Below are 25,744 nucleotides of genomic sequence, written 5' to 3'. Positions count from 1 at the left end.
GTATACAGTGGTTTTTGTCAAGATTCAATCCAAACAGTACTGTGCTGCAGGACTCTGTGCTGTACAATCTGTTCCCCGGGGTGCACACTGAGACAAACAACACTTGGAAGACCATCAGTTCAGTGAAAGATACTCTTTGGTCTGCCTGAAAACTTGTTAGCCTTCCAGTGCAGAGTTGACCTCGACCAAGTGTTGCAGACTGACACATTCCAATGTCCAGGACTACAAGCTGAGGGGCACACTAAATCTTCAGGCAACTGCCACCAAGGTGCAATGGGGAAAGACCACTGTCTAAGGTCTTACTGAAAAGTACAATGGGATTCTGTTCAGTTGTCAGACCCTCTTATTGCCTCAAATGTATGTAATTGTGTCCTTCGTTAAGTATGAAATGGCTTCAGACCTTTACAACTGCAAGGAAGTAAGATCCAATGTTTGTTTTAGAACATAGAAGGTAGGACAATACAGCGCAGAACAGGTTTTTCTTGATATGCAAACACTGTTTAAGATCTGTGTAAATACATAAAGATTTTTTTATGAATAAAGTATATTTTTACAAAAATAAAAAAAATCATGGGAATGCCAGCCCCCTCAAAGTTTCTTTTCCTCAAATCACACACTGCCCAAATTTAGGTAGATTGCCATTCCTTCATTTTGGGTCAAATGATAGGAACATTTTATCTATTACAATCATCACATGACAATTCACTAAAATTCTGATGGCAAGTCACAGTACTGAAACATTAACTCTAGTCCTCTCTCCAGCGACACTGAGTATTTTCAGTACTCTCTGTTTTGATCTCGCTCAGTATTGGGCTTCATTGTCCATTATGCTGTGTTCAAACTGCAGTTCCAAGAAAGATTTGTTACAGTATTTGTTTTTTGCTGCATCCAAATTCTTCATACAGTATTTTGCCGTCTTTAATGAGCGGTGACATTGGCATGAGGAATTTCTGAACCAGCTACTCATGAAATTACAATCCCAAGGTACCTGTTTGAGGTGGGTTGTCAAGTGACCTGAGCCCAGCTATTAGATCACACCCCCACGCCGATCTCGTTCTACATATAATTTCGGAACTGCTTTCTGAACTCTTGCATTACACGTGTCTGATAAGGAAACGACCATCATTCGGCTCAGACCTACACCTGATTTTAAATCGGCAAGAGGTAATTCAAATTTGTGTTGAAGTATGTGAAGGTTGCAAATATACTTCCTTTCGTGTAAAAGCTGTATTTAATTGGAGATTGAAAGGAAGTAATATAAACCAAGATATTGTATTTTTTTTCTAACACACTGACGCTTAAAAAATGCTTTAATTTGTTTAAAGTAATGAGTCAAGGAATTTGAAACGACGTGTTGGCATCAGATCATGTAGTTCTGAAGCTAAATTTGGGCTGAGGAAAATTGTGCATGTGAGGTTAAAAACAAAGGGCAAACAGAGGTTGCTTTCTGTTGAAGCGGGGAGATTTTGTCTTTGGGAATCCTTCAGTGTAAAGGACTCAATCTGAAAGCAAAAGGGTTTAAGAAGTCGCCTCTCCGCATTTGAAGTTACGGCGGGGATTGAAATTGAATGGGGAGAGTGTGGCGAGTGTCGAATGAAAACTCTCAGGAAGGAGGGTATCCTTATCCCCAGATGAAAGGTCTAAGGAACTGATAAAGCGTGAGATTGTCGCTGAGGACCTAACGTCAGTCAAATGTAAAAGGAGCCTGCAGCAGGTCGGAGCTGCCTATCTCTCGGCCTGCTTCTCTCTCCATCCCGTTTATTGCAAGGACTCATTCGTCCACAGCACCATCCTCTCGGCTTCCCTGCGAGCTATCGCCCCGTGAGGAGAAGAAATAAGCAATTCAGTGGTTTGTGCATGCTGCAGAGTTTACTTCGAGTGGGGAAAACATTGGCAACGATCTCAAATGCAATAAAACTCACGGATGAATGGAGACTGGTGTGTGTGTGTGTGTGTGTGTAGAGGGAGGAGGCAGTGGGGAGAGAAAATTGATTGCCTTGCATTTGTGAAGCAGCTCTGTAAATATCAGCATTTTTCTGTTGCACTGTTTGATGTGCTGTGTGTGTAAAAATATATAAATAACTTGAGTTCCAGGAGGCTGGTGGAATGTGCTGAGTCCGGGAGCTGTCCGCGTTGATGTGGTGCTGAAACAGCGAGCGAGAATGTAAAGGAGAGAGCGACACACACTCTCAAACGCAGGCTAGCAAGACAATACACTGGATCTGGGGCAACACCGCGGTTCACAATCAGACTGCACGCTGAAGGTAATTGTTATTTTGTTGATGTGCAGTGCAGATGCACTTTCTCCTTCGATATATCGGGCTGCTGACATCGAGCATGTTCGAAGTTATGTGCAATGCATTAATGAGGAATTGAATTCTCACATAAGCTGTTCAAAGCAAGATACTAGGGTGGGAGCCCGCAGTTTTTTTTAAACTAACAGGAGCCTGAAGAGGTAGGAATCAAAAGAAATTGGATTATTATGAGTTGGTATTCAAACTGCAGAGGGAGAAAAAATAATGGTGATGGGGAATGTAAATCTGTCAAGCGCTTCAATGTACAGGTTAATGGGTATATCAGTCACATGGGTGCAAATAGATGTTTAATCCATCAATACAAATGTTAGAAAAGATTGGTCTGCGCGCCTCTGCGCAAGTGATAGTTAGTGACATTGTGTGTGTGTTTGTATGCATAAGCGTGCAAGAGACAACGTTGAATGATCTTGAGTGTGCATATGACCGTGTGTAAATGTGTAAGGAACCGCGTGTCATTATGGGTGTGTGTGTGTGTGAAGCCTATAAAACATAAATCTCTTCAGATTCATTGGCTTCAGGGATTTGGAGTAATCTCCAGTCAGTGGGCGTACACTTTCATCTGTTTTCTGGAGCTGAAGAACTGAAGCAGGGCTTGAAAGTTTGCAGATACCGCAAAAATGAAACGATAATTGAATTTGTCCTCCGTCACGGGCATCATGGTTTTTCTGCCACAGCGAGATGTCAGAACTAGCTGAAGAATGGAAGAAATGTTTATTTATTCACATGCAAAAAAAACCGTCAGTTGAACTCAATGTGTTCAGGTTGCGGTTTGACGGCTGGGATGTAGCTTGGACATAGTCTATTGGTGCCTCGATGGTTCAGAATGAGTCGGAAATTGAATATGCTGAACCAACAAATCTTGCCCGTGGGTGTCAACTCCCCCACCCCCCACCCCCGATCCCCACCCACCCAGCTAGCCCTCCTGCCTCTTCTTTCAAATTCATTCATCGCATCACTTGGACGTTCTGAAGGTTTTATTATCGAAACCAAGGTTTAATTTTTTCAATCAAACTAAAATTGCTGTTTGTACAGGAGGTGGAATACAAGTGGTAGCCTGTAAAGGGATAGCAAGAAAGGTAAAAATAAAATCAGGGACTAGGACATTTCTGATTATATTTATCAGTTAAAACATAGGGAATAGTTTGTGCTTGATGCAGTTTATTGCATTTGAACTAGGGTTACATCTTGCATTGTGAAGGACAGAGACATTCTTATTGACAATAACCATCTGATTTCTGTAGGTAAGACCTAAATCTTTGGCCTATAGCAACCATGCAACCATGGAAGGTGGGAAAAGGTTTAATCACAAAATAAATAATTTTCTACATCTCACTCTTTCTATACGTCAAATTCAAGCATAGTAACAATTCAATGCTGATCAATATAATGTTCAAAATCTGAGAACATTAATCTAAGTGCCCAACTCAAAAAAAGTAGAAAAACCATTTGTTTTGAGTTTGAGAGTTGTATGCCATGAGTGTAATTCCTTATGTGTGTGCATTGAAACATTTCCCCTCTCAATTTCCAGGAATATGTGTTGCAAAACATTTCTTCCCTACTTTTGGCAAGGCTATGAATTTATGTGTTCTTATGAAAAAAAGTATAAGCAGATGTGTATTTATTAGTGCCCATACCTACACTGAGGAAAATCACATTCTTTCATTTTTAGACTCTCAGTAGCAGCACCTAACCCTACAACATCTAGTGTACCATAAGCAGATAGCAGACAAAAATCTTTCTAAATCTCCCTCTCCGCCATTCCCTGAAAATCATAGATGACCACTTCTTTACAACAGGAATTTTCTTTCTTCTCTGTCTTTTACAGCTGAGCAAATGTTGTCCATTTCATTCCATTTACAGGTATTATTTTGTCCAAGCTCCATTAGGAATTGCTTTGAGATGATCAGATTCCACATGAACAACAGACTTTAAGTTAATAACTCTGTCCTTCCCTTCTCCCCCATTTGACCCAATGTCCCAGCAGTGAAAGGCAGCATATGGCCACTTCAGAAGGAAGTCTCTCCAGAAAGCCATCTTATTGATTTAAAATTTGACAAGGTTGGAGAGAGGCCCAGAAGACCTTGTGTTAAATTATTTTCTAATGAGGATGCACTTTAAGGCTGAAACATAGATCAGTGTGTGAAGAGTGCAGTTACAAATATCTGCACTTAACTGTAAGCATATGTGATATGAATTCAAGGTGATCTTATTGAACATGTAAGATAGTGAGAGGGTTTGATAGATGAACACAGAGAACAGGATGTTCCCTCTTATAGGGGAGACTAGAACCAGAGGGCACAGTTTATGAATAAGAAATCTCCCTTTTAAGACAGAAATTAGGAACATTTTTTCTCTCAGAGGAATTATTATGAAAGTCCATTCCCAGAAAGCAATGAAACTGGGTCATTGATTCATTCACAGCTGAGTTAGAGTTTAGGTAAACAACTGAGGCAAGAATTATGGGAAGGCTAGACAAGATAGAGAGGTTAAGGCCACAACCAGATCAGCCATGATCTTATTGAACTGCAGAGAAGGTTTGAAGGGCCGATGGTCTACTGTTGTTCCTTAGTTGTATGTTCTTTATGTGTGGTTCAGTCTGATTTTTATTTAACCTTAACATTTTTTGCTTGCTCCTTTAAATAGTACTAGTAAGATACAATGGAATTAGTCTATGACAATCAACTTTGGACTATCTTCAGTCAATTTTCATGGTCATGTTGCCTTGAGGCATTGTTTCTGCTCTGGTTCATTCATCTATTTTTGTCAACTGAAATAACTATAGATAGTTGATCTGTTAAAACAAAGTCTCATGGAGACAGATCTCACAATACTGGGTCTGCCTCCTGTTATATTGAATGTAATTGATTTTATTTCTTACATGACTCAGTTTCTTTTGCAACAGTTGAGTTACACTGGTTTCAGAATATTCCTTCCACAAATGCAGAAAGGTGAGAATTTGCGAACACACCAAAAATGATGCTTCCCTCAAATTTTATGAATGAATCAACTATAGTGTTTTGATTACAGCTGTAAATTAACGTTTTAATAACATCTTTAGAAAGCAATTGCAATGCAAGTCCTCAACTGAAAGATCAAAGTTCAGTTCGACCAAACAATGGTTCTTTTGAAAGCCACATTTAGAGCACAGTTTTCTGATCCAACTTCCAATATTTTAAATGTGCTCTGACTGCATATAGCAATCCATTCATTTAAGCACAGATTGAAGAATCTTTGGTGTTTTCTCTTTGTATCATCTGTCTTGGCTAGAATGTTACCACACAAAACATCTTTGTAACAATTCACACAGAAAGTACTGCCTGATCACTGGCATATCAATGTTTCCTCTCTGAAGTTACTGTCAATCAATACTGCAACAGTGACAAAAGAGCAGCGTAAAGCTCCAAGCTGTCATGTTGCATTGTGAGCTAGCGCCATTAGGTATGGGCAAGACTTTTAGAATTCTTATTCGATTTTATTTTCCCACTTGGATACTATATTCCATTACGATATCCATGTCAAAATAGAGATCCTCTGTAGGAATTCATGAAAAAAGATACTATGACCATGACAAAAGTAAACTCATAAGAGCAGAACATGGATGAGTTATAGGGTACAATGATAGTGTCCCTATCTGTGAACCAGGAGGCCTGGGTTCAACTTCCACCTGCTCCAGAGGTGTGTAGTAACATCTCTGAACAGATTGATTCAAAAGTATAAATAGACCAAGGAGTCAGGTTCAGGGTAATTTATCTACTCCATAAATATTTTGGAAAATTGAATAGTAAGAACCATAACATTTTAAATGGAATCAATCTAAACATCAGATCATAGACAGAGAACACAGGGGGCTAACACCTTCAACTTTTCTCTAGCTATCACCATTGTTAACCGCTAACCCGAGAATGCAACTTTAAAAAAAAGGGTTTTGTGATTTACACATGAAAGAAGTGAAACTATCACTGTATTCTAACAGATGAAAGGCTTAACAGACAATCAATTCCTCAATGTATAATTTCAGTTACATCACACTGCAAATTTTTGCCAGAAATTCTGTGTTACGATCGAGCCCTCCACTATCACCTGATGAAGGAGCGTCACTCCGAAAGCTAGTGTGCTTCCAATTAAACCTGTTGGACTATAACTTGGCGTTGTGTGATTTTTAACATTTTAAATGGAAGTCTGACTGAGGAATATGTTCCAATGGAGTGATTAATCTAATTGTGAGACTTCTGTACAATTGAAAGTTGTAAATTCTCCATACCTAAAACAGGACAAAGGTAAAATTAATAAATGATTAATTGAGGGCAAGTGGAAGAAAGAAATGCTTACAATATGTTGATATTCAGGACAAACTGATGTCTGTTTGCTTCAGGATTACAACATCAACAACATAGGACTAGATAGTAATTTTCTGTGGAGAAGCTGCTAATAAATTAATAGTAGTTATTGACGTGTCGACTGTTGGAACACTAAATTATAAATTCTGTAAAGGTTTTGTTGTCGAACAATTTTTTCTGTGTGGTAAGTCCAAATTCCCAAGCAAGTCCTGATTGAAAGATGAGATAAGGTTTGAGTGGAATCAGTTGCTTAGATTTTAATGAATGAGACTGAATCGCAACTTTATCTAGCCTATCTTTCTAACTCAGGTGGGGCTATATTACAGAGAGTTAGTAAATGGAGGCAATCTGAATACAATGGTTGTACAATCTACCTGAGGACGTTTAAATTAAAAAAAAACAAGATGGAAGTCTGAGAAAAATCAAGATAATTATGACATTATCAGATTATCAGCTTTCCCTTTTCCAAGGAATAAATCTGCCAACAACTCTTGGATAAGTCTGCCAGTGAGTCTAGATAATTTGAATCAACTTACTCAAGGATGTTATGACAAACCTCTAGACCAGGCAGACCTTGAACCCAGACCTCTTGGCTCAGAGCTAGGGATACTACCACTGAATCACAAGATGCCTTACAATTAATTGAGTCATTTTTAAATCAGTCTGTTCAGATACACCTTGACATACTTCTGGAAAAGGTGGGACATTAGGGACATTACCACTGCACCATTGGAAGCCTTACAATGCATTTACACTGCAGCTATTGATGTGAAACTGGTGGTTGGAGTTTGGATTTTGACCAGGCAGAACTAATTTCACATTGCTTGGTTTCTTCTAGAGATCTGTGCACACTTGATAATGCTCTAAATAAACATATCAAATGCAAAGTTTTAAAGAATCCTGCTTCCTGATCATCTCAATTTTGGCTAGGGAAATTTTAAAATGTCTGGAAGGCCTAGGTGATGCCTATAAACTGCAAATATTACAATGTCGAAACCAAACAAATAATGAGACAACTGCCTTTCCATTGTTCACTTTTTTAAAAAAACGTTATTCCAGATTCTCCTTTCAGCAAGGTTTCTGATAAAACACTCCATGGCTTGCCAACTTTATATTTAAGAAAAAAAAGACTTGCATTTATGTTGCACCTTTCAACACCTCAGATATCTTCAAATACTTTACAACTAATGAAATACTTTTGGAAAATAGTTACTGATGTAATCCAGAAAATGCATCAGCCAATTTGCACACAGCAAAATCCCATAAACAGTAAAGGTAAAGTTGTTGTAATCTTCGAGGGCTGCTCACTCATTGGAGAGATGCGGGGTAGTGGTTTAATCTTAGGATCACCATGCCTCAGGTGAGGGGAGAGGTTGAGAAGGAAAGGCCTTCATGGTAACCTCAATTGATGCGGGAATTAAACCCATGCCGCACCACACTGCAAGACAGATGTCCAGCCAACTGAGATAATGGGTCCCCCCAAACAATTGTGTGATAATGACAAGATAATCTGTCTTAATGAAGTTGGTTAAGAAATAAATATTGGCACTGGGAAGATCTCCCCTGCATTTCTTCAGTGTAGTCTACATCTACCTGATAGAAAAGATAGACAAGTGGTTTAATGTCTCATCTGATAGGTGGCACCTCAGTCAGTACTTCCCTCGAATATCAACTGAGATTTTATGGTCTTTGAAGTGGAGTTTGAACATACAGCCTTCTGACTCAGAGGTGAGATTGCTCCTTTGTGGTGGCATTCAATCACTCCCTTCATTTGGTTTGTTGATAATCTGTAAATTTATATCCTCTAGTTACCAACTAAGTGACTGACTGAAATGACTAGTTTATCCCAGTGACAAGAGCCTTTCTCATAACAAAAATAGAACAAAATTGACTCCATCTAGACCATTTTTTCTTATTGAAAGTTATTTGAGAAGCAAATGTGTTTCAACTAATGGTTTAGACATTAATAAGGTGCATCAATTTTAACAATGGGATTTTTTGGCTAACGTTATAAATAAAATTCAATATCTCTCCCTTGCTAATTACTGCAATTTACCTATTTGTTATTTTTTATTATAATTCAAGAAAATGAGGAGATCCTTTTACACAATGTAATTAAAACAGATGGCAAAATTATTGGGGAAGTGTCACAGCAGCTTTGATGATCTACATTTTTCATTAACAATGGGCATTGATAATAGCTCCTGTCTTATTGTTTTCTCATTATTTCTTTGTAGCTAAGAATACTCTGAGAAAATGCCTGAACAGAGCAATGATTATAATGTGGTGGTGTTTGGGGCAGGGGGTGTTGGAAAAAGCTCCCTGGTGCTACGTTTCGTCAAAGGGACATTTCGCGAGACCTACATCCCCACTATTGAAGACACCTACAGGCAAGTAATCAGCTGTGATAAAAGTGTCTGCACCCTGCAGATCACTGACACCACAGGCTCACACCAATTCCCAGCCATGCAGCGCCTCTCCATTTCCAAGGGACATGCTTTCATCTTGGTCTACTCAATCTGCAGCCGCCAGTCCCTGGAGGAGCTGAAACCTATCTATCAACAGATCCTTCAGATCAAAGGCAATATTGAAAATATCCCTGTCATGTTGGTCGGGAACAAGTGTGATGAAACAGTCAAGGAGGTGGACAGTAAAGTGGGGGAAGCTTTGGCTAAGGAGTGGAAGTGTGCCTTCATGGAAACTTCTGCCAAGATGAATTACAATGTCAAGGAGCTTTTCCAGGAACTGCTTAATTTGGAAAAGCGTAGATCCATGAGTCTGAATATTGATGGGAAGAAGTCCAAACAACAAAAGCGAACAGAGAAATTGAAGGGAAAATGCAGCATCATGTAGACTCTACTCTTCAGTCAAAATGGTGGCTTTGCTTACCTGAATACAACTGTTAGAACAACTCTAAGTCAGACCATCAAAGCTGCACCATCCTCTGTTGCATACTCACCCTATATCCCATTCTCTATAAGCTTACTGGAAATCTGTACCTCACCAATATCAGATTTCATTATTTCATGCATTGCACTTTCTAGTTATTTGCAGTTATGGCAATAACACTTCTTTAACATTCTGCACATATAAATAACAAATAAATTAATCAAAAGCAACACTATGTGGCTCAGAAACAAAGATGAACTTTAGATGGTCCGCACTGGAAACACTACTCAATGGACTTGATACAGGAGTTTCTTTGAGTGTCCATTCTTCTGTGTAATCCCTTGCATTGTGAAGTTCTAGGTAGGTTGGTAGATGCATATATAACCCTGGTAGGTACGGTTAGTTTATGTATTCTGGGTTTTTGTGGCTATTCGCCCATACCCCTTCATCCTAAAAACATTGACTGAATGTATTAAATTTTTAAACTTAAAATGTAAAAAGCACACACTGTAATCTCAGTAGATTTTGTAGCCTATGGTATAAGTTGCCACAACTGAGTATAATAGCTATTATAATTCAATAGTAGTTACACAATGGTAATGCTGTCCAGCTTTAAAAGTTGTATAACTATTTTCAACCTTATTTAAGTAATGTTAGTTACTCTTCATATCTAATTATGGTAACTAGGAGTTACCAGGATAAGGACAAGCAATGACAATAGAAGCACAACATTGAACAGATAAGAACAAGCCAAGCAACACGCAGACCCTGCATCAAATACCCCATGGATATAAAACACGGTCCAAGTGCCTATTGAAGGATGGGGAAGTAGTAAAAGAGATTACACAACTTATTCCACTGATGTTTTGCACTAGATACCTTAGTTTAGTTTCAACTTTCCACTGTTCCTACACACAAAAAAAAACTATATGATCTGGAATTAAGCACTTGACTGCTTGGAAATTTTTGGAGTATGTAGAAAGCACTGGGGCACAGCTCTCAATCCATTTCAAAGTTCTTTAAAGAGGATGTTTGCTTAATTTTAGAGAAAGAATTATATACATTACAAATTAATACAGGGAAGAATTGTAAAAAATTTAGCCTCTTTTATTTTTGGCTAATGCACAATAATTGTTCTTGAATTAGGCATATCCTCATCATTACAGAACAGTATAGCAGCAAAGCCAGTAAACGTTCCAACACGCACGTAGCTTACCAGTTCATGACCTACTATTTTGCAGAAAGGTTGGTTTACTGATGAACTTTTCTGAATTGTCAGCACATCAAACAATGATATTATTCTCAGGTTTGAGAATATTTTGAGAAGTATAATTGCATTGATCTTGCCAACACATGTACTTGATCTTTTTTTTTAAGTTTGTGCTGAAATATTGTTGCATATGTCATCATAAGTATTCTGGTAATTTTCATGGATGGATCAGTAAATCATTTGACATCTTGATATCAGTATTCTATTCACCAGATATTATCACATGGATCATAATGCCCTGATAGTGTAACCTCAGCACACACATCAAAAGACACAATCTTTTGAATCAGAGGGATTCACTGTCCACACAGGCTGCAGCATCAAAAACAATGTTGTGTAATTGCATTATGTTCAATGGAGAAACTATACTGAGATTGCCAAAAGTCATATTAATGGTCTCCATTATGCAGAGGATTGCTTGACCTGGATTTTCAAATTCCCATTGCAAATTTGGATAAATATGATTTACCCATAGATGTTGTGTGAGCTTCCTGATGACTGCCTGTTGGCTCCAGAACAGTTATTGATTTGTTTCTTATTCTCAGTACATCTCAACCAATGATTTCCCCATTTTCCATCCTTCACAATTTCAAGGAGACAAATTGACTACTGGTTGATAACTATTTGCCCCGTGGAATGATGCAAGGAGAGCTTACACAGAATTTCAGTCTGAGGCATACATACCAGCTTTTCATAATGCTGATAGCTAGTTAACTTACATAGCATTATGCAACAATTGAGTTACTATGTTAGTGAGCACAGGCTTTACTTAGAGGTGCATGTGAACTTGGAATAGCAGCCAGATTGAATACTGTGGGCTGACCAATTACTGTATCTGCATTATGTGCAGTGCATTAGAATTTAGGCCATGGGGCATTAAAGTGTTGACCATGTATAATAGATGTTTGCATCATGACATCTATTTACTCCAATGCATGAAGGGTCATCAGTTGACAATGCAGCTCCAACAGGCTAGAAATACACAGGATAATATTTTTTATAAAATTTACTGTTTATTGTAGAAGATAGTCTTCCTTTAACATGTTGCCATCACTCCTCTCTGTAACATGTTTGCTGAATGTCTTTTTACAAATAAAATGCTGGCAATATGACTGCTGTTATTTCATGTGAACAGGAGACACTAAACACAAAGTGGTTCAATAAGCTGAATCAAGGGGCTACATGCACAGATGCTGTGCCTTGAACACAACTCACAAGACAGGATTGGTTCCTGGTTTTAGCCATTGCCTTCTTCAGACTTGCTGATCTCAGCTACTGAGGCAATGGCATGTTACATTTGATTTCAGATTCCTCCTGATTGCTATCTCTGATCCTTCCTGGACTGTGCAAAAAAAATTCACATTGTACATCATTAAGGTGTCTCAAGAACTTCAAACAGTGCCATTGCATATTTTATATCCACCACAGCTATTGAGGTATTGATTTGATTTACCTTCCAAGTTTCAGTACTTCTATCAGTGCAGTGCTCCCTCAGTACCAAGTCACCCTGGGAATGTCAGTCCAGACTAGGACATATGTGCTGGAGAAACTCATCAAGTTTAGCAGCATCTGTGGAAAGAGAAACAGAGTTACTGTTTCAAGTCTTACTTCTAAACTGGTCAGTTCTTACGAAGAGGCATCTTGGATTCAAAACATATCTCTCCTTCTTTCTCCACAGATGCTGCTGAATTTTACCAGCAATTTCTGATTTTGTTTCACATTTTCAGTAGTTGCAGTTCTTTGGTTTTATGCTGAGTTTCTCCAACACTTTCTGTTTTAATTTCTGATTTCCAGCATCCACAGTATTTTGCCTTTAATTTATGTTAGTCCCAACGCTTTGCATTGGGACTTGAACCCAACAAATAGGAAGACAGGAGTTATTTATATTACCTTGGCTTGTATTTATCCCTGAAGGTAGTAGGGCAGCTTAATAGGGTAGCTAAAGAGGCATATGGGACACTTATTGTGGCATCGATTTTAATAGTGGGGGGGTTATGTTGAAGCTATACAAGACTTTGGTTAGGCAACAGCTGGAGTACTGTGTGCAGTTCTCATCACCACATCATAGGAAAGATGTTATTGCACTGTGGAGGGACTGTGGAGGAGAGTCACCAGACTGTTGCCTGGGATGGAGCAATTTAGTTATGAGAGAGGCTGGATAAGCTCAGGTTGTTTTCCTTAAAGTAGAGAAAACAAAGAGAGAATCCATTTGAGGTGTATAAGATTAAATGGGGCATGGACAAATTGGGCTATTCCCCTTAATTGAAGGGTCAATAATAAGGGGGCATAATTTTAAGACAGGAGGTTTAGAGGAGATTTCAAAAAATATTTTTCACTCAGAGAGTTCTGGGAATCTAGAATGAACTGCTGCACAGGGTAGTTGAGGTGGGAAACATTACAATCTTTAAAAAGTACTTGATTGAGTGCTTGAAATGTCATAATATTCAAGGCTACATGCCTATTGCTGGAAGGTGAGACGAGTGGAGATTTAGTGTAGTTTTTTGTCATTACAGACTTGGTGGGCCAAAAAGTCTCTTCTGTACTATATTATTATATTCAATACTAGAAAAACTAATTAACCAGTCCTTATCATATTGCTGAAAATGTGTTGCTGGAAAAGCGCAGCAGGTCAGGCAGCATCCAAGAAACAGGAGAATCAACATTTCGGGCATAAGCCCTTCTTCAGGAATGAGTAAAGTGTGTCCAGCAGGCTAAGATAAAAGGAAGAGAGGAGGGACTTGGGGGAGGGGCGTTGGAATTGCGATAGGTGGAGGGAGGTCAAGGTGAGGGTGATAGGCTGGAGTGGGGTGGGGGCGGAGAGGTCAGGAAGAAGATTGCAGGTTAGGAAGGCGGTGCTGAGTTCGAGGGATTTGACTGAGACAAGGTGGGGGGAGGGGAAATGAGGAAACTGGAGAAATCTGAGTTCATCCCTTGTGGTTGGAGGGTTCCCAGGCAGAAGATGAGGCGCTCTTCCTCCAACCGTCGTGTTGCCATGGTCTGGCGATGGAGGAGTCCAAGGACCTGCATGTCCTTGGTGGAGTGGGAGGGGGAGTTAAAGTTAAAGTAGTTGGGCTACGGGGTGGTTGGGTTGGTTGGTCCGGGTGTCCCAGAGGTGTTCTCTGAAACGTTCCGCAAGTAGGCGGCCAATATAGAGGAGGCCACATTGGGTGCAGCGGATGCAATAGATGATGTGTGTGGAGGTGCAGGTGAATTTGTGGCGGATATGGAAGTGTCTCTTGGGACCTGGGAGGGAAGTGAGGGGGGAGGTGTGGGCGCAAGTTTTGCATTTCTTGCGGTTGCAGGGGAAGGTGCCGGGAGTGGAGGTTGGGTTGGTGGGGGGTGTGGACCTGACGAGGGAGTCACGGAGGGAGTGGTCTTTTTGGAACGCTGATAGGGGAGGGGAGGGAAATATATCCCTGGTGGTGGGGTCCGTTTGGAGGTGGCGGAAATGACGGCGGATGATACGTTGTACATGGAGGTTGGTGGGGTGGTAGGTGAGGACCAGTGGGGTTCTGTCCTGGTGGCGGTTGGAGGGGCAGGGCTCAAGGGCGGAGGAGCGGGAAGTGGAAGAGATGCGGTGGAGGGCATCGTCGACTAAGTCTGGCGGGAAATTGCGGTCCTTGAAGAAGGAGGCCATCTGGGTTTTGGAACTGGTCCTCCTGGGAGCAGATGCGGTGGAGACGAAGGAATTGGGAATATGGGATGGCGTTTTTACAGGGGGCAGGGTGGGAGGAGGTGTAGTCTAGGTAGCTGTGGGAGTCGGTCGGTTTATTGTAAATGTCCGTGTTGATTCGGTCACCCGAGATAGAAATGGAAAGGTCTAGGAAGGGGAGGGAGGAGTCTGAGACGGTCCAGGTGAATTTGAGGTCGGGGTGGAAGGTGTTGGTAAAGTGGATGAACTGTTCAACCTCCTCGTGGGAGCACGAGGCAGCGCCGATACAGTCATCGATGTAGCAGAGGAAAAGGTGGGGGGGGGGGTGCCAGTGTAGCTGCGGAAGATGGACAGTTCCACATATCCTATGAAGTGGCAGGCATAGCTGGGGCCCATGCGGATGCCCATGGCTACTCCTTTGGTTTGGAGGAAGTGGGAGGATTGGAAAGAGAAGTTGTTCAGGGTGAGGACCTGTTCAGTCAGTCGAAGGAGGGTGTCGGTGGAAGGGTACTGGTTGATACGGCGGGAAAGGAAGAAGTGGAGGGCTTTAAGTCCTTCGTGATGGGGGATGGAGGTGTACAGGGACTGAATGTCCATGGTGAAGATAAGGCGTTGGGGACCGGGGAAGCGAAAATCATGGAGGAGGTGGAGGGCGTGGGTGGTTTCCCGAACGTAGGTGGGGAGTTCTTGGACTAAGGGGGACGGGACTAAGAGGTACGCAGAGATGAGTTCGATGGGGCAGGAGCAGGCTGAGACAATGGGTCGGCCGGGGCAGTCAGGTTTGTGGATTTTGGGCAGGAGGTAGAAATGGGCGGTGTGGGGTTGTGGGACTATGAGGTTGGAGGCGGTGGATGGGAGATCCCCTGAGGTGATGAGGTTCTGGATGGTCTGGGAGATGATGGTTTGGTGGTGGGAGGTGGGGTCATGGTCAAGGGGGCAGTAGGAGGAGGTGTCCGCGAGCTGGCGTTTAGCCTCAACGATGTAAAGGTCAGTGCGCCAAACTACTACCGCGCCTCCCTTGTCTGCTGGGGTTGGAACGGAGGGAGTAGAGGGCTGCACATTCCGACCTTTCCCTATAACTAAAAAATTCTAGTCCTGTTAATATCCTCATAAATCTTTTCTGCACTCTCTCCAATTTAATAATATCCTTCCTATACTCCAAAGGTGGCGTCACCATCATCCTCACTGTTGTTGACAAGACCAGCATTTGTTGCCCCTCCCTAATTGCCCTTGAACTGAAATGTTTGTGAAATAACTGCACAGAGGTCAGTATCCCATCTCCAGTCACCCTTCATTTATATGTGCATAGTACATGGGCTGTGACAAGCCAGATCAAAGCCAGTCCCTAGAATGAGGCGACTCTCTGAATCTCCTGTTTACATATGTCAGCCAGGGCTCCCTGATTGCGCAGCTAACAGCCCCAGTCAAGGACCCTCATGGTCAATGAAATCCCCCTAGCCATGGCTCCAATCACAACAGTTTGCCAGGCTAATTCAGCGGTACATTAAGAGACAACCACATCGTTGTGGGCCTGGAGTCACATGTAGGCCAAACCAAGTAAAAACAGCAATTCCTTCCATTAGTTATTAGTTAACCAAATTAGTTTTTATAACAATTGGTGATAATTGTTACGATCACTTACTGAGACGAGCTTTACAATTCAAATTTATTAATTAAACTCAAATTCTAACCAGCTGCCGTTGTAGACTTTGAAAAGATGCCCCCGAAGTTGCTACATTTCTTGTACAATAATGGTTACAATTCCTAAAAGTACTTAAAACACAGACATAGCAATATTAATAACATTGGAACACCCCATTTAATTCATTGACTTTAAAGCGCTTTGTGCAGTTCTGAGTTTGCTAAAAGCTCTATAGAAATGCAAATGTTCCTTTTTCAGAACTTCACCATCCCCAAATTGTTTCTCAATTATAATCTCTGCAGGTTTGTAGGCAAAGATTGTAACCATGTTTGTGCACAGCAAAAACTCAAAATTACCACTTTAAATAAATGATTGATTCACTTGCTTCTGGTAGTTTTAGTTGAGGGAAAAATGCCCTCCATCGCACACATAAGCTGCCCATGCCTCCCAGTGGCCCACGCACAAATTTTTCTTTGAATTGTTCATGTCTCAATCAAGGACAGAATTGGATTTGATTCTGATCCAGACAGTGAATTGAATAATCCATAGCTCACCCATCAGAAATTTGTGTAAGGTATGAGATGGCATAGTCAGGGAAAAGATAGAAATCCACATGAAATGAAAGGGGTGAAGTTGCAAAAGTGAAGTCTTTGTAGTGATATCAGTCTGTACAGGAATCAAACCTGCTATGTTGGTCCCTCACTGCATTACAAATCAGCCAACTGAGCTAGTCAGTCCTCGTGTGACTCCATACCCACAACAATATGGTTGACTATGAAACGTTTGGGAAGGGTTGACAAATACTGGCCTGGCCACTGATGCCTAAATTTCATGAAAGAAAGTAGGCCCTTTCTTGCTGCCCGGCCTTCAGATCCTTCAATGTGGAGAGTGAAGAGTGAGCTGACAGTTAATCTGAAGATTTGATTGAGAAGCAATATGGATGGATATGTGGATCAATCAGTGATTCCACTGGGAATGCGGATTGAACAAGGAAGTGAACAAGCAGCATCCAGAGATGTAGTGCTGAGCTGACTTGTGTCTGGTTGCCATATATTCTGGCTGCCCTAACCAGGGGAGGGCACAAGGAGGAGGGCTGAGAGTGGCACCAAGAACCTCAGTGAGACACACAGTTTCCAAACCTGGTGTTGGGTGCCAATTGAATTCAGTCAGGTGTCTAAAAAAGCAACAAATCTACCATATAAATTAATGAATCTTTCTATTTTATGCACTGACCTTTACTAAAGCTTTTATAAAAGAGGGAATTATTATAAAATATTCAAATCATTGGGAATGAGTCCCTCTAATTATTTGAGGTTTAAGTAAAATTTGGCTAAAGATGCAAATTTATGCTAAGTTTCTTTGATTTTATTGGAGGCCAAAGGGTTTAGACATTTAATTTTGTTTTTGGCAAACATTACCTTATGCAAAGTGAACAAAATTGTATCAAAACGCAACTTTGTTCAAGGCTTCATTTTCCAAGAAGACTCCTCTGAATGCCATCTCCATCAGGAATTCTCAAGTGGCTTTGTACAGTATCAGATCATGTACTGATTCCAGATTCAGGCTGCTTTTACAAGCTATCTACCATACTCACACCAACTCCTGTTCATCCAGCAGTATTGCACAACCTGTCATATATTGGTCTTGAGACCATCAAACTTTAAATACACATCCTCATTTCAAATCTTTCCAGGATCTCTTTCCATGCTAGCTGTGAAACCTTCTCCAGACATACAATTCTCCAAGATTTACATGCATTCTTCAAATTCTGACTTCTTGAGTATCCCAATTTTAATTGTTCACCACAGGTGCCATTCCTTCAGCTGGTTGGGACTCTGGAACTCCAGAATTCTCTGCTTCAATCTTTCTATCCCTGTCTCTATCTCCTCCTCCTTTAGGATATTCATTACATCCAACCTCTTCAAACATCTGTTTTAATATCTCTTTATGTGGCTCACCTTGAAACACTTTAATATGTTTAGGGCACTATATAAATACTATTTATTGTTGTTGATAACAGTATTATTGATGAGAAGCAAAAGCATTTCTCAGCAGTGTGAATGCATTCTCAATTATTTTAAAACATACTCCTTTCTTCATCTCTTCATTTTACAGTTCCACCACATATTATTGCAATTTTCAAAATGACCATAAAATGTTAATGAAATACTAATGACTGGAGAGTTCGGAATCAAAGTGTAACAATTATTCTACATAAATCCATAGTAGCACAGCTGAAGTGCAGTGTGAAATTTTGGACTCCATATTATTAGAAGGATCTAGAGGCATTACACAAATGAGGAATACGGATAGCAGATGCAGAATTGATTGATTCTTATATAAAATGAAACAAAGAACTGGAGACACTGGAGATTTGAAACAAACAAAAACAAAAATTGGTGGAGAAACTCAGCAGCTCTGCAAGCATCTGTGGAGTGAAAATAGCATCAATGTTTCTCAAAGAAGGGTCACCCGAATCGAAATGTGAATTCTGTTTTCTCTTCACTGATGCTGAGTTTTTCCGTCAAGTTTTATTTTTAGGTTCTTGATTACCAAGGGAGATTATTGGGATGTACAGGCATGTAGCATCAAGATTAAAATTAGATCAGCCATGATCTTATTGAATGCAGAGCAGGTTCAAAGGACTGAGTGGCCTGATCTTGTTCTTTGTTCAACTGGAACGCAACCTGCCTGGCAAATAAAATGGAAATATAAAGGAAGACTTGTGAAATTCGGAACTTATAGGGTGATCTGATGAAGTTTTAAAATCAAGAAGGGATGGGACAGTTAAGATAAATACAGAACTGCTCCAGTGTTTGAGGAATTATTTTTATTGGAAGGATTATGAGTCTGTTGTAGAAATTACCAGACTTAGTAACTGAAGCAGTGTCAACTTCAGGAAGTTAGATGGAGTAGAGTGGGAGTAGGTCTATGTGGAATATAAACATGAGTTTGAATAGCTATGCATTAAGTGGCTGTTATGCTTTATAATTTGAATATTGCTATTGGAAGGGACATGCTGTCAAAATCTTTGACTTGCCCTCATCAGGACAGATGCAAGAATACCAGCTTTCAAAAGGAGCAATAGCAGAAATAGAGTGTTTATTGGTTGCCAACTAGATTTGATTGGTTGAGGCATTGCCCCAGAGAATGCACCAGGGAATAGTTGTGCCAAAACTTTTGTTTAAATTCAGAAAAAGCAAGTAAACTCTAATTGAGATGTACCATGGAGAATGTATGAGGTAACAGTCTCCCACATGCTTTCATTCAATTGAAAAAGTGTAACGTATGGACAAATTTCTTTTGGTTGAAAGGGATGATGGCCTGCAAATAAATATATGTAACTTCTAACGTGTATGTGAGCCACATTGTGGGACTGACTGATAGTCTTAAATTAGAATTAGAATCCCTACACTGTGGAAACAGGCCCTTCTGCCCAACAAGGCAAAAGTGAGGACTGCAGATGCTGGAAACCAGAGTTTAGATCAGAATGGTGCTGGAAAAGCATAGCATGTCAGGCAGCATCCGAGAAGCAGGAAAATCGATGTTTCGGGCAAAAGCCCTTCATCAGGCCTTCAGCCCAACAAGTCTACACTGACACTACAAAGCGTAACCTACCCAGAACCATTCCCCTACATTTACCCCTGACTAATAACCTACACCTATGGGCAATTTAGCATGGCCAATTCACCTACCCTGCACGTCTTTGGATTGTGGGAGGAAACCCACGCAGACACGGGGAGAATGTGCAAACCCCATACAGACAGTCGCCCAAGGCTGGAATGGAACCTTGGTCCCTGGTGCTGTGAGGCAGCAGTGCTATCAAGCTGCCATGCTGCCCGCTAAATTGGTTGTTAGTGTGAGTTTTGACATTCACACTTGTTCGGTGCTACCTGCTCACAGAACCATAATTAATATTGGACATATTGTTCTGAGATTTGTCAGCACAAATTAGTTGAGTATGAATGTACCATCTTTTGCAATGGACTGAAGATATGTGCCATTTTATTTGATCCACCTGTCATTGGAACGTGTGGCCTACATACCTGGCGTCACACTGGCACTGAAATTCATATGCCACATTGCTCATTTGTGTGGTAGACATAGACATTTTGTTTTTTGTTCTTTCATCATCTGAATGTTAATTTCCTTCACCCTCATACCCCCACTTGCCAAATGCTTACCTGACAACCAGGAGTTAGGAATCTTGGTGGATTTATCAACTCATTAGTCTCAGGAGTGGAGGGCAATGTAGCAAGTCCTCCTGCTGCCCCAGCAATGATCAGTTCCCCGTTGAGCCAAAGGGAATAATGGGTAGTGAGAAAGGCTAAAACTTCTATTTAAATTTCAGATAAATTTACAATATTCTGTTGAATTGTGAATTGAAGATGGGTAGAGAAATAAGTTAAGGAATGCATGGAAGTGTTGATTGTGGGTGTATAAAAGGTTGAAATGGAATCATATGGAATTTAAGCACCATCATCTACCATTTTCGGTGGCCCAGTTTCTGTGCTGTCAATATTGTGAAAGTGTGAACATTTTACAAAATGAGAATACATTTGCTTAAATGAAGAAGGAAAAGGCACTTGGCTCAACCATGTGGTTTCCTGACATTTGAAGAATATTTCTTAAACGCAGAGATTAGCTTTTGCAAACGCCTTGCAGAAGTTCAATTACATGCTGTTAATTCAAATCTTCACCTGATGGAAAGTGCTTGCGCAAGCAGCACTGACTCCATTGGGATTGACAAGACCGGAACTCATTGCAACATTTTCCAATCTGCCTTTTTCAATTTGAAATACAAAATAAAGTCCAGAAAGTTAAGAATTGTAACGATCGTTTAATCACAGAATTATTCATTTTAAAAATACCCAATTAATAGCAGCACCGCCATTTCCCCCACCCACTGCCCAAGAGTGTGAGGGGGTAATTATTTTGAACCTACAACGCGTAGGAAATCAAACAGAAAATGCTGTCAGCATAGTAGAGAGGGAAAAAACAAAAGTTCACGTTTCAGGTCAATCACCTCTCCACGACCAGTGATGTTGTGGAATACAGACTTTGTGCAATGCTGGAAAAACAGGTGAATGGCAGCTTGACTTTCAATTTCAAAGTGAATGGAAATTGAAGCCGTGCGGCCAATTCTCTCACACTCCGATTTAGCCTGTTGTACAAAGTCAAAATAACCACAGGAGGGCTGCAAGAATAAACAAGTGCATTTTTTTTAGGGTTTACTCCCTGGTCTATCCTGCGTTAGCGGATCCCAGAAAGTGCTCAACTTAGGTCCGCAGAGGAGTCATTACCGGACTCGAAATAGCAGCTGATTTTTCTCCACAGATGCTGACAGACCTACTGAGTTTCGCGAGGAATTTCTGCTTTTGATCGTTAAAGGTCTGTCAGGATTGGAAGTCCACGGTCGCTCCCCCTTAATTAGCCCACCCGTCCCCACTCCTTGTGCAGACTGTTGGGGTACGCCCACCCTGGCCGAATAGCTGGTGCACAGCCAATCTAATAACGAGCCGCTTGGGGTGAAATACAGCGGGGAGATTTCTGACTGGTATCACAGGGAACCGTGTGTCTAAGGATAAAATTGGGAGAGAGTTCAAAGAATTCTAAATGAAAAGAAAATCACTGGACGTGAGGAATTAGTTGCAAACGTCTTGGGCAGTAAAATGCAGTGCACTGTCTTTCTATCAGTTTAGCAGCGACAGGAATGGACAGGATTCTCTGCATCGGTAATAAGCTGAAAAACACTATCTGGAGGCTCATTAATTATCCCATTGATTAATTACCCAGGAATCTTTCAGCCGTTAAAGCTCAGTGAGAGAGAAAATGCCAAGCCAATAATGCGTTTTAAAACTGTCCAGACGAAGAGAAATTGGGTATTTGCTACACTTATGTAACGATTTGTCAATAATGTCTTTTAAAATATTGCTGCACACCTCCTCAGTATGCGAAGAGCAGAAGCAGACAATTTCTCCCTCCCCACTCCCTACTTCCCCCGACTGACTCCCACTGCATGCTAATAGCGAGGTGCCTGTGTTGGAGTCTAACAAATGCAATGCGATGTAAAGATACTGAGCAGTGTACGATTATAAATTGTGAATTCTCCTTAGGGGGATTTGGGAGCAGGGTAAATGCGTCATTGGTGTGCTGCCATAGCAACCATCTGCACCTTTGATATTTTAAGCTCTCGGCTGTTGCCTTGAGAGGATGGGTTGGGAAAGGACAAGACTTGCATGCACAGTGGGAGAAGAAGGGACCTATTCAGCTTGATGCTGACTGAATTGCACCCCTCCCCCCCGTCACCTTCTGACAGGATACTGACCCTTTCGCTGCTGAATCCCCTTCGCCATGACCCGCTTTCTTCCAGCTGGGTTCTCACACCCCTGTCTCTGGATAATTCTGTCTCCCAATTTCCACTGGATACTAAACACGCACACAGACCCCTTTGCCCTCCATGACCCTAGGGTGTCCCAGAGCATTGAGGTACATTTGAAGTGCAATAACTAATAGGTAAGAGACACAGTAGGCAATTTGCACACAGCAGTATGGGAATAATGACCCTGTGGGTTTAGTTTTATATGGCTATACAAATTAGGAGCAGAAGCCTGCTGTGCTATTCAATACAATCACAGGGGGGCTGATCTGATTTTTAAAATTCACTTGTGGGATGTGGGTATCGCTGGCTGGGCCCAGCATTTATTGCCTGTCCCTCATTGCTCTTGAGGTGGTGATGAGCTGCCTTCTTGAACTGCTGCAGTCCACATGCTGTAGGTTGACCCACAATGCTCTTCTGGAGGGAGTTCCAGGATTTTGACCCAGGAACACTAAAGGTATGGTGATTTATTTCCGAATCAGGATGGTGAGTGGCTTGGAGGGGACCTTGTAGATAGGTCTTCCTGTATTGGCTTCCCATTGAAGTGGTTGTGCACTTGGAAGGTGATGTCTGAGGACCTTTGGTGAATTTCTGCAGTGTATCTTATAGAAAGTACACATTGTTGGTACTGAGCGTTGGTGATGGAGGAATGGATGCTTGTGGATATGGTGCCAATTAAGTAAGCTGCTTTCTTCTGGAATTTGTTTGGGTGTTGATGGAGTTGCACCCATCCAGGCAAGTGGAGAGTATTCCATCGCACTCCTGACTTGTGTCTTGTGGATGGTGGGCAGGCTCTGGGGAGTCAGGAAGTGAGATACATGTGGTCTCAATTCCACATTCTCACAACCTCACCCCCCCCTCCCCCCCATCTCCACCTTGATGTCCGTTGGCTGTCCTGATAATCAAGAATCTATCTACCTCTTATTCAATGAGCCTGCCTCCACCAGTCTCTGGGGCAGAGAGTTCCAAAAACTCATAGCCTTTTGAGATAAAAGAAAATCCTCCTTCTCTGAGTCTTAAATGGAATTCCTTGATTTTTATACCATGTCCCCTAGTTATAGTCTCTCCCAAAAGAAGCATCATCATTCCCCATTCAGCCCATTAGGTCCCCTCAGGGTCTTATATGTCTGTATTTTTCAGGTGATGGTGTCTGAGGGATAAAGTTGGCCAGGAACTTTGAATAGTGCCATGGGATCTTTTACGTCCATCTGAGAAGCAGTTGACGCCCAGTTCAAGATCTCATCAGAAAGAAGCCACATCTGACAGTGCAGCACTCCCTCAGAACTACACTGGAGTGTCAGACTGCAGAATGGGCTCAAGTCTCTGGAGTGGGGCTTAAGCACACAACCGTCTCACACAGAGCCATAAGAACTACCCAGTGAGCCACAACTGTGTACTCCTGGCCAACACGTAACATTAAAAAAATAGATTGTTCCCTGCAATATGTGAGTCATTACAAGTGCAGAATAGCTGTTGGAGACCAAACAGCCACTGCTTGGCAAAACAACCTGATATGTGTTGAAACCTCTGAGAAATACAACAAGACACTTTTTCAATAGAAGACATTTTAAAAATGTGGCAAAGTGTATTGGAATCACTTCATTAGTCAAAGGGCTTGAGGCCAGTTCTGTCGAGCATTCATTAAGAGCACCGCATTTATATGCCCCATACTCTATTTATTTTTCCTGCTTTCAGTGGTTTTTGCAGCTAAGCTGCTTGTCATTCATCAGTTCCCAATGCCATGTGAAGTACAGTAAACTCTAAAGCTGTGGGACAGGCAAGATAAAGTGATAACAAAGATGGATAAAGAAAAGAGTGAAAAGTAAGTTGAAAACAAAAAAAGGTAGAATGCAAAACACGGGCAAAGAGGAAGAGAAGTGGAAGTTAAGGAGTAGAAAGACAAATATTTGACAAGTAAAGTTTGAGTGAGGGGAAGACAATAGAAAAAACGTGTAATAACAAGCAAGAGATAATTAGTAACGAAGGAGAGGGATACTTTCTTTGCATATGTATGTAGCTGGTGTGCCCAACTGAGGGAAATTGACAAGCATTCATTGAGTCCAGCTCAAAATTTGAGGGTCACTGATTCTGAGAGTTTTGTTTAAGGGAAATATACTGGCAGACATTAAATGTGTTTGACATATATTGGGTTCAGGCATTATATGCATCATCCCTGCATGTATGTGAGCTCCAGTGTGCCATCAAGACGCCAGTGTTTGTATCTAAGCTCTCCAGTCAACACAATACGAATGCAATAATTGCCATATACACTTGATGAAAAAGAAGTGCATTATTGTTTAGAAATCAATGGAACGAGTTCATGTTTTTCAAGGTGCTAACACTTCTCTGATGTTTGAATCCGTGGTTGCTTGGGTACAGAGCTTTCCCAGCTACCTGATGAAGGAGCAGCGCTCCAAAAGCTAGTTGCTTCCAAATAAACCTGTTGGACTATAACCTGGTGTTATGTGATTTTTAATCCAACCCAGTCTAAAACTGGCACCTCCACATCATAATTTTCATTACAAAGGTTGTCTGGCCATTAACTAGTTGCTGCATGCAAATTGGCTACTCCTTTCCAATATTCCAACACTTGGTGCTTTATTGATTGTAAAGTACTCGTGAAATGTGCTATTCAAATGTAGATTATTTCTTTTAATACAGCTGGTTTAAAAAAATGTGATGGAGAAAGTGTTACAAAAGCAAAGATGGCATCTGCCACTGTGTAAATTCATCACGGAAGTCATTATCGGAGCACAGTGGTAGAGTTTTCACACACTGTCCCTGACTGTTCGACATTATCGACTGTGTATGAAACAGCTATATGAATTTTCACACAGTGAAATAATAATCATGTGGATTTGCAATATACAAGGCAATAACTCACTCATCTACTGTTAATAATTAATGGAAAAAGTTTGTCTGAGATCATTTTAAATTGCAAGTGGTAATATTGATCTGAATCATTCACTTCCTATTCGCAAACATTTTTCCTGCTGTCATTTTCCTGGTAAAACTCTTGTACAAGGAGCATCATGGTAAATCAATGTGTCAAGAATTTCCATTTAATTTTCCTAGATCACTTTAGACTATGCCATGCCTCAGTACCTCAAGTTTCTGAAGTCTTTTTAATTTTGACTGATGCTGTAGATAGTCACCTAATAAAAAACTAAATAGCTTTGCCAATATAATACGTTTCTTTTAAGCTTCATATTTACTTCCTGCCACATTCCTCTATCACAACTGATTTGCTAATATATGTC

General features: G+C 41.0%; 1 protein-coding gene across 7 annotated transcripts; it reads left to right on the top strand.

The window, feature by feature from the left end:
- Nucleotides 1–806: 806 nt before the first annotated feature.
- LOC122565422 (GTP-binding protein Di-Ras1) lies at nucleotides 807–11,923 on the top strand. 7 transcript variants are annotated; one of them, XM_043721378.2, is made up of 3 exons: nucleotides 807–1,164; nucleotides 2,095–2,264; nucleotides 8,890–11,923. In XM_043721378.2, the coding sequence occupies exon 3, from the start codon at nucleotides 8,909–8,911 to the stop codon at nucleotides 9,503–9,505; it is 597 nt and encodes a 198-aa protein (XP_043577313.1). In that variant the 5' UTR covers nucleotides 807–1,164; nucleotides 2,095–2,264; nucleotides 8,890–8,908; the 3' UTR covers nucleotides 9,506–11,923. The 7 variants fall into 7 exon arrangements, with proteins under 7 accessions (XP_043577313.1, XP_043577310.1, XP_043577320.1 ...); XM_043721375.2 differs by having other exon boundaries at nucleotides 2,089–2,264; XM_043721385.2 differs by lacking the exon at nucleotides 807–1,164 and adding an exon at nucleotides 1,476–1,821.
- The last annotated feature ends 13,821 nt before the right edge of the window (nucleotides 11,924–25,744 follow it).

This window comes from Chiloscyllium plagiosum, unplaced genomic scaffold (assembly GCF_037043375.1).
Source record: "Chiloscyllium plagiosum isolate Xiang-an unplaced genomic scaffold, Cpla_swu_hap1 HiC_scaffold_28, whole genome shotgun sequence".
Classification (NCBI taxonomy): Eukaryota; Metazoa; Chordata; class Chondrichthyes; order Orectolobiformes; family Hemiscylliidae; genus Chiloscyllium; species Chiloscyllium plagiosum.
The sequence above is the reverse complement of the archived record's forward strand: the minus strand, read 5'-3'. Positions and strand labels throughout refer to the sequence as shown.

Bases quoted from the DNA above. Each gene is read 5' to 3' on its own strand.
- LOC122565422 (XM_043721378.2), top strand. From the start codon at position 8,909: ATGCCTGAACAGAGCAATGATTATAATGTGGTGGTGTTTGGGGCAGGG.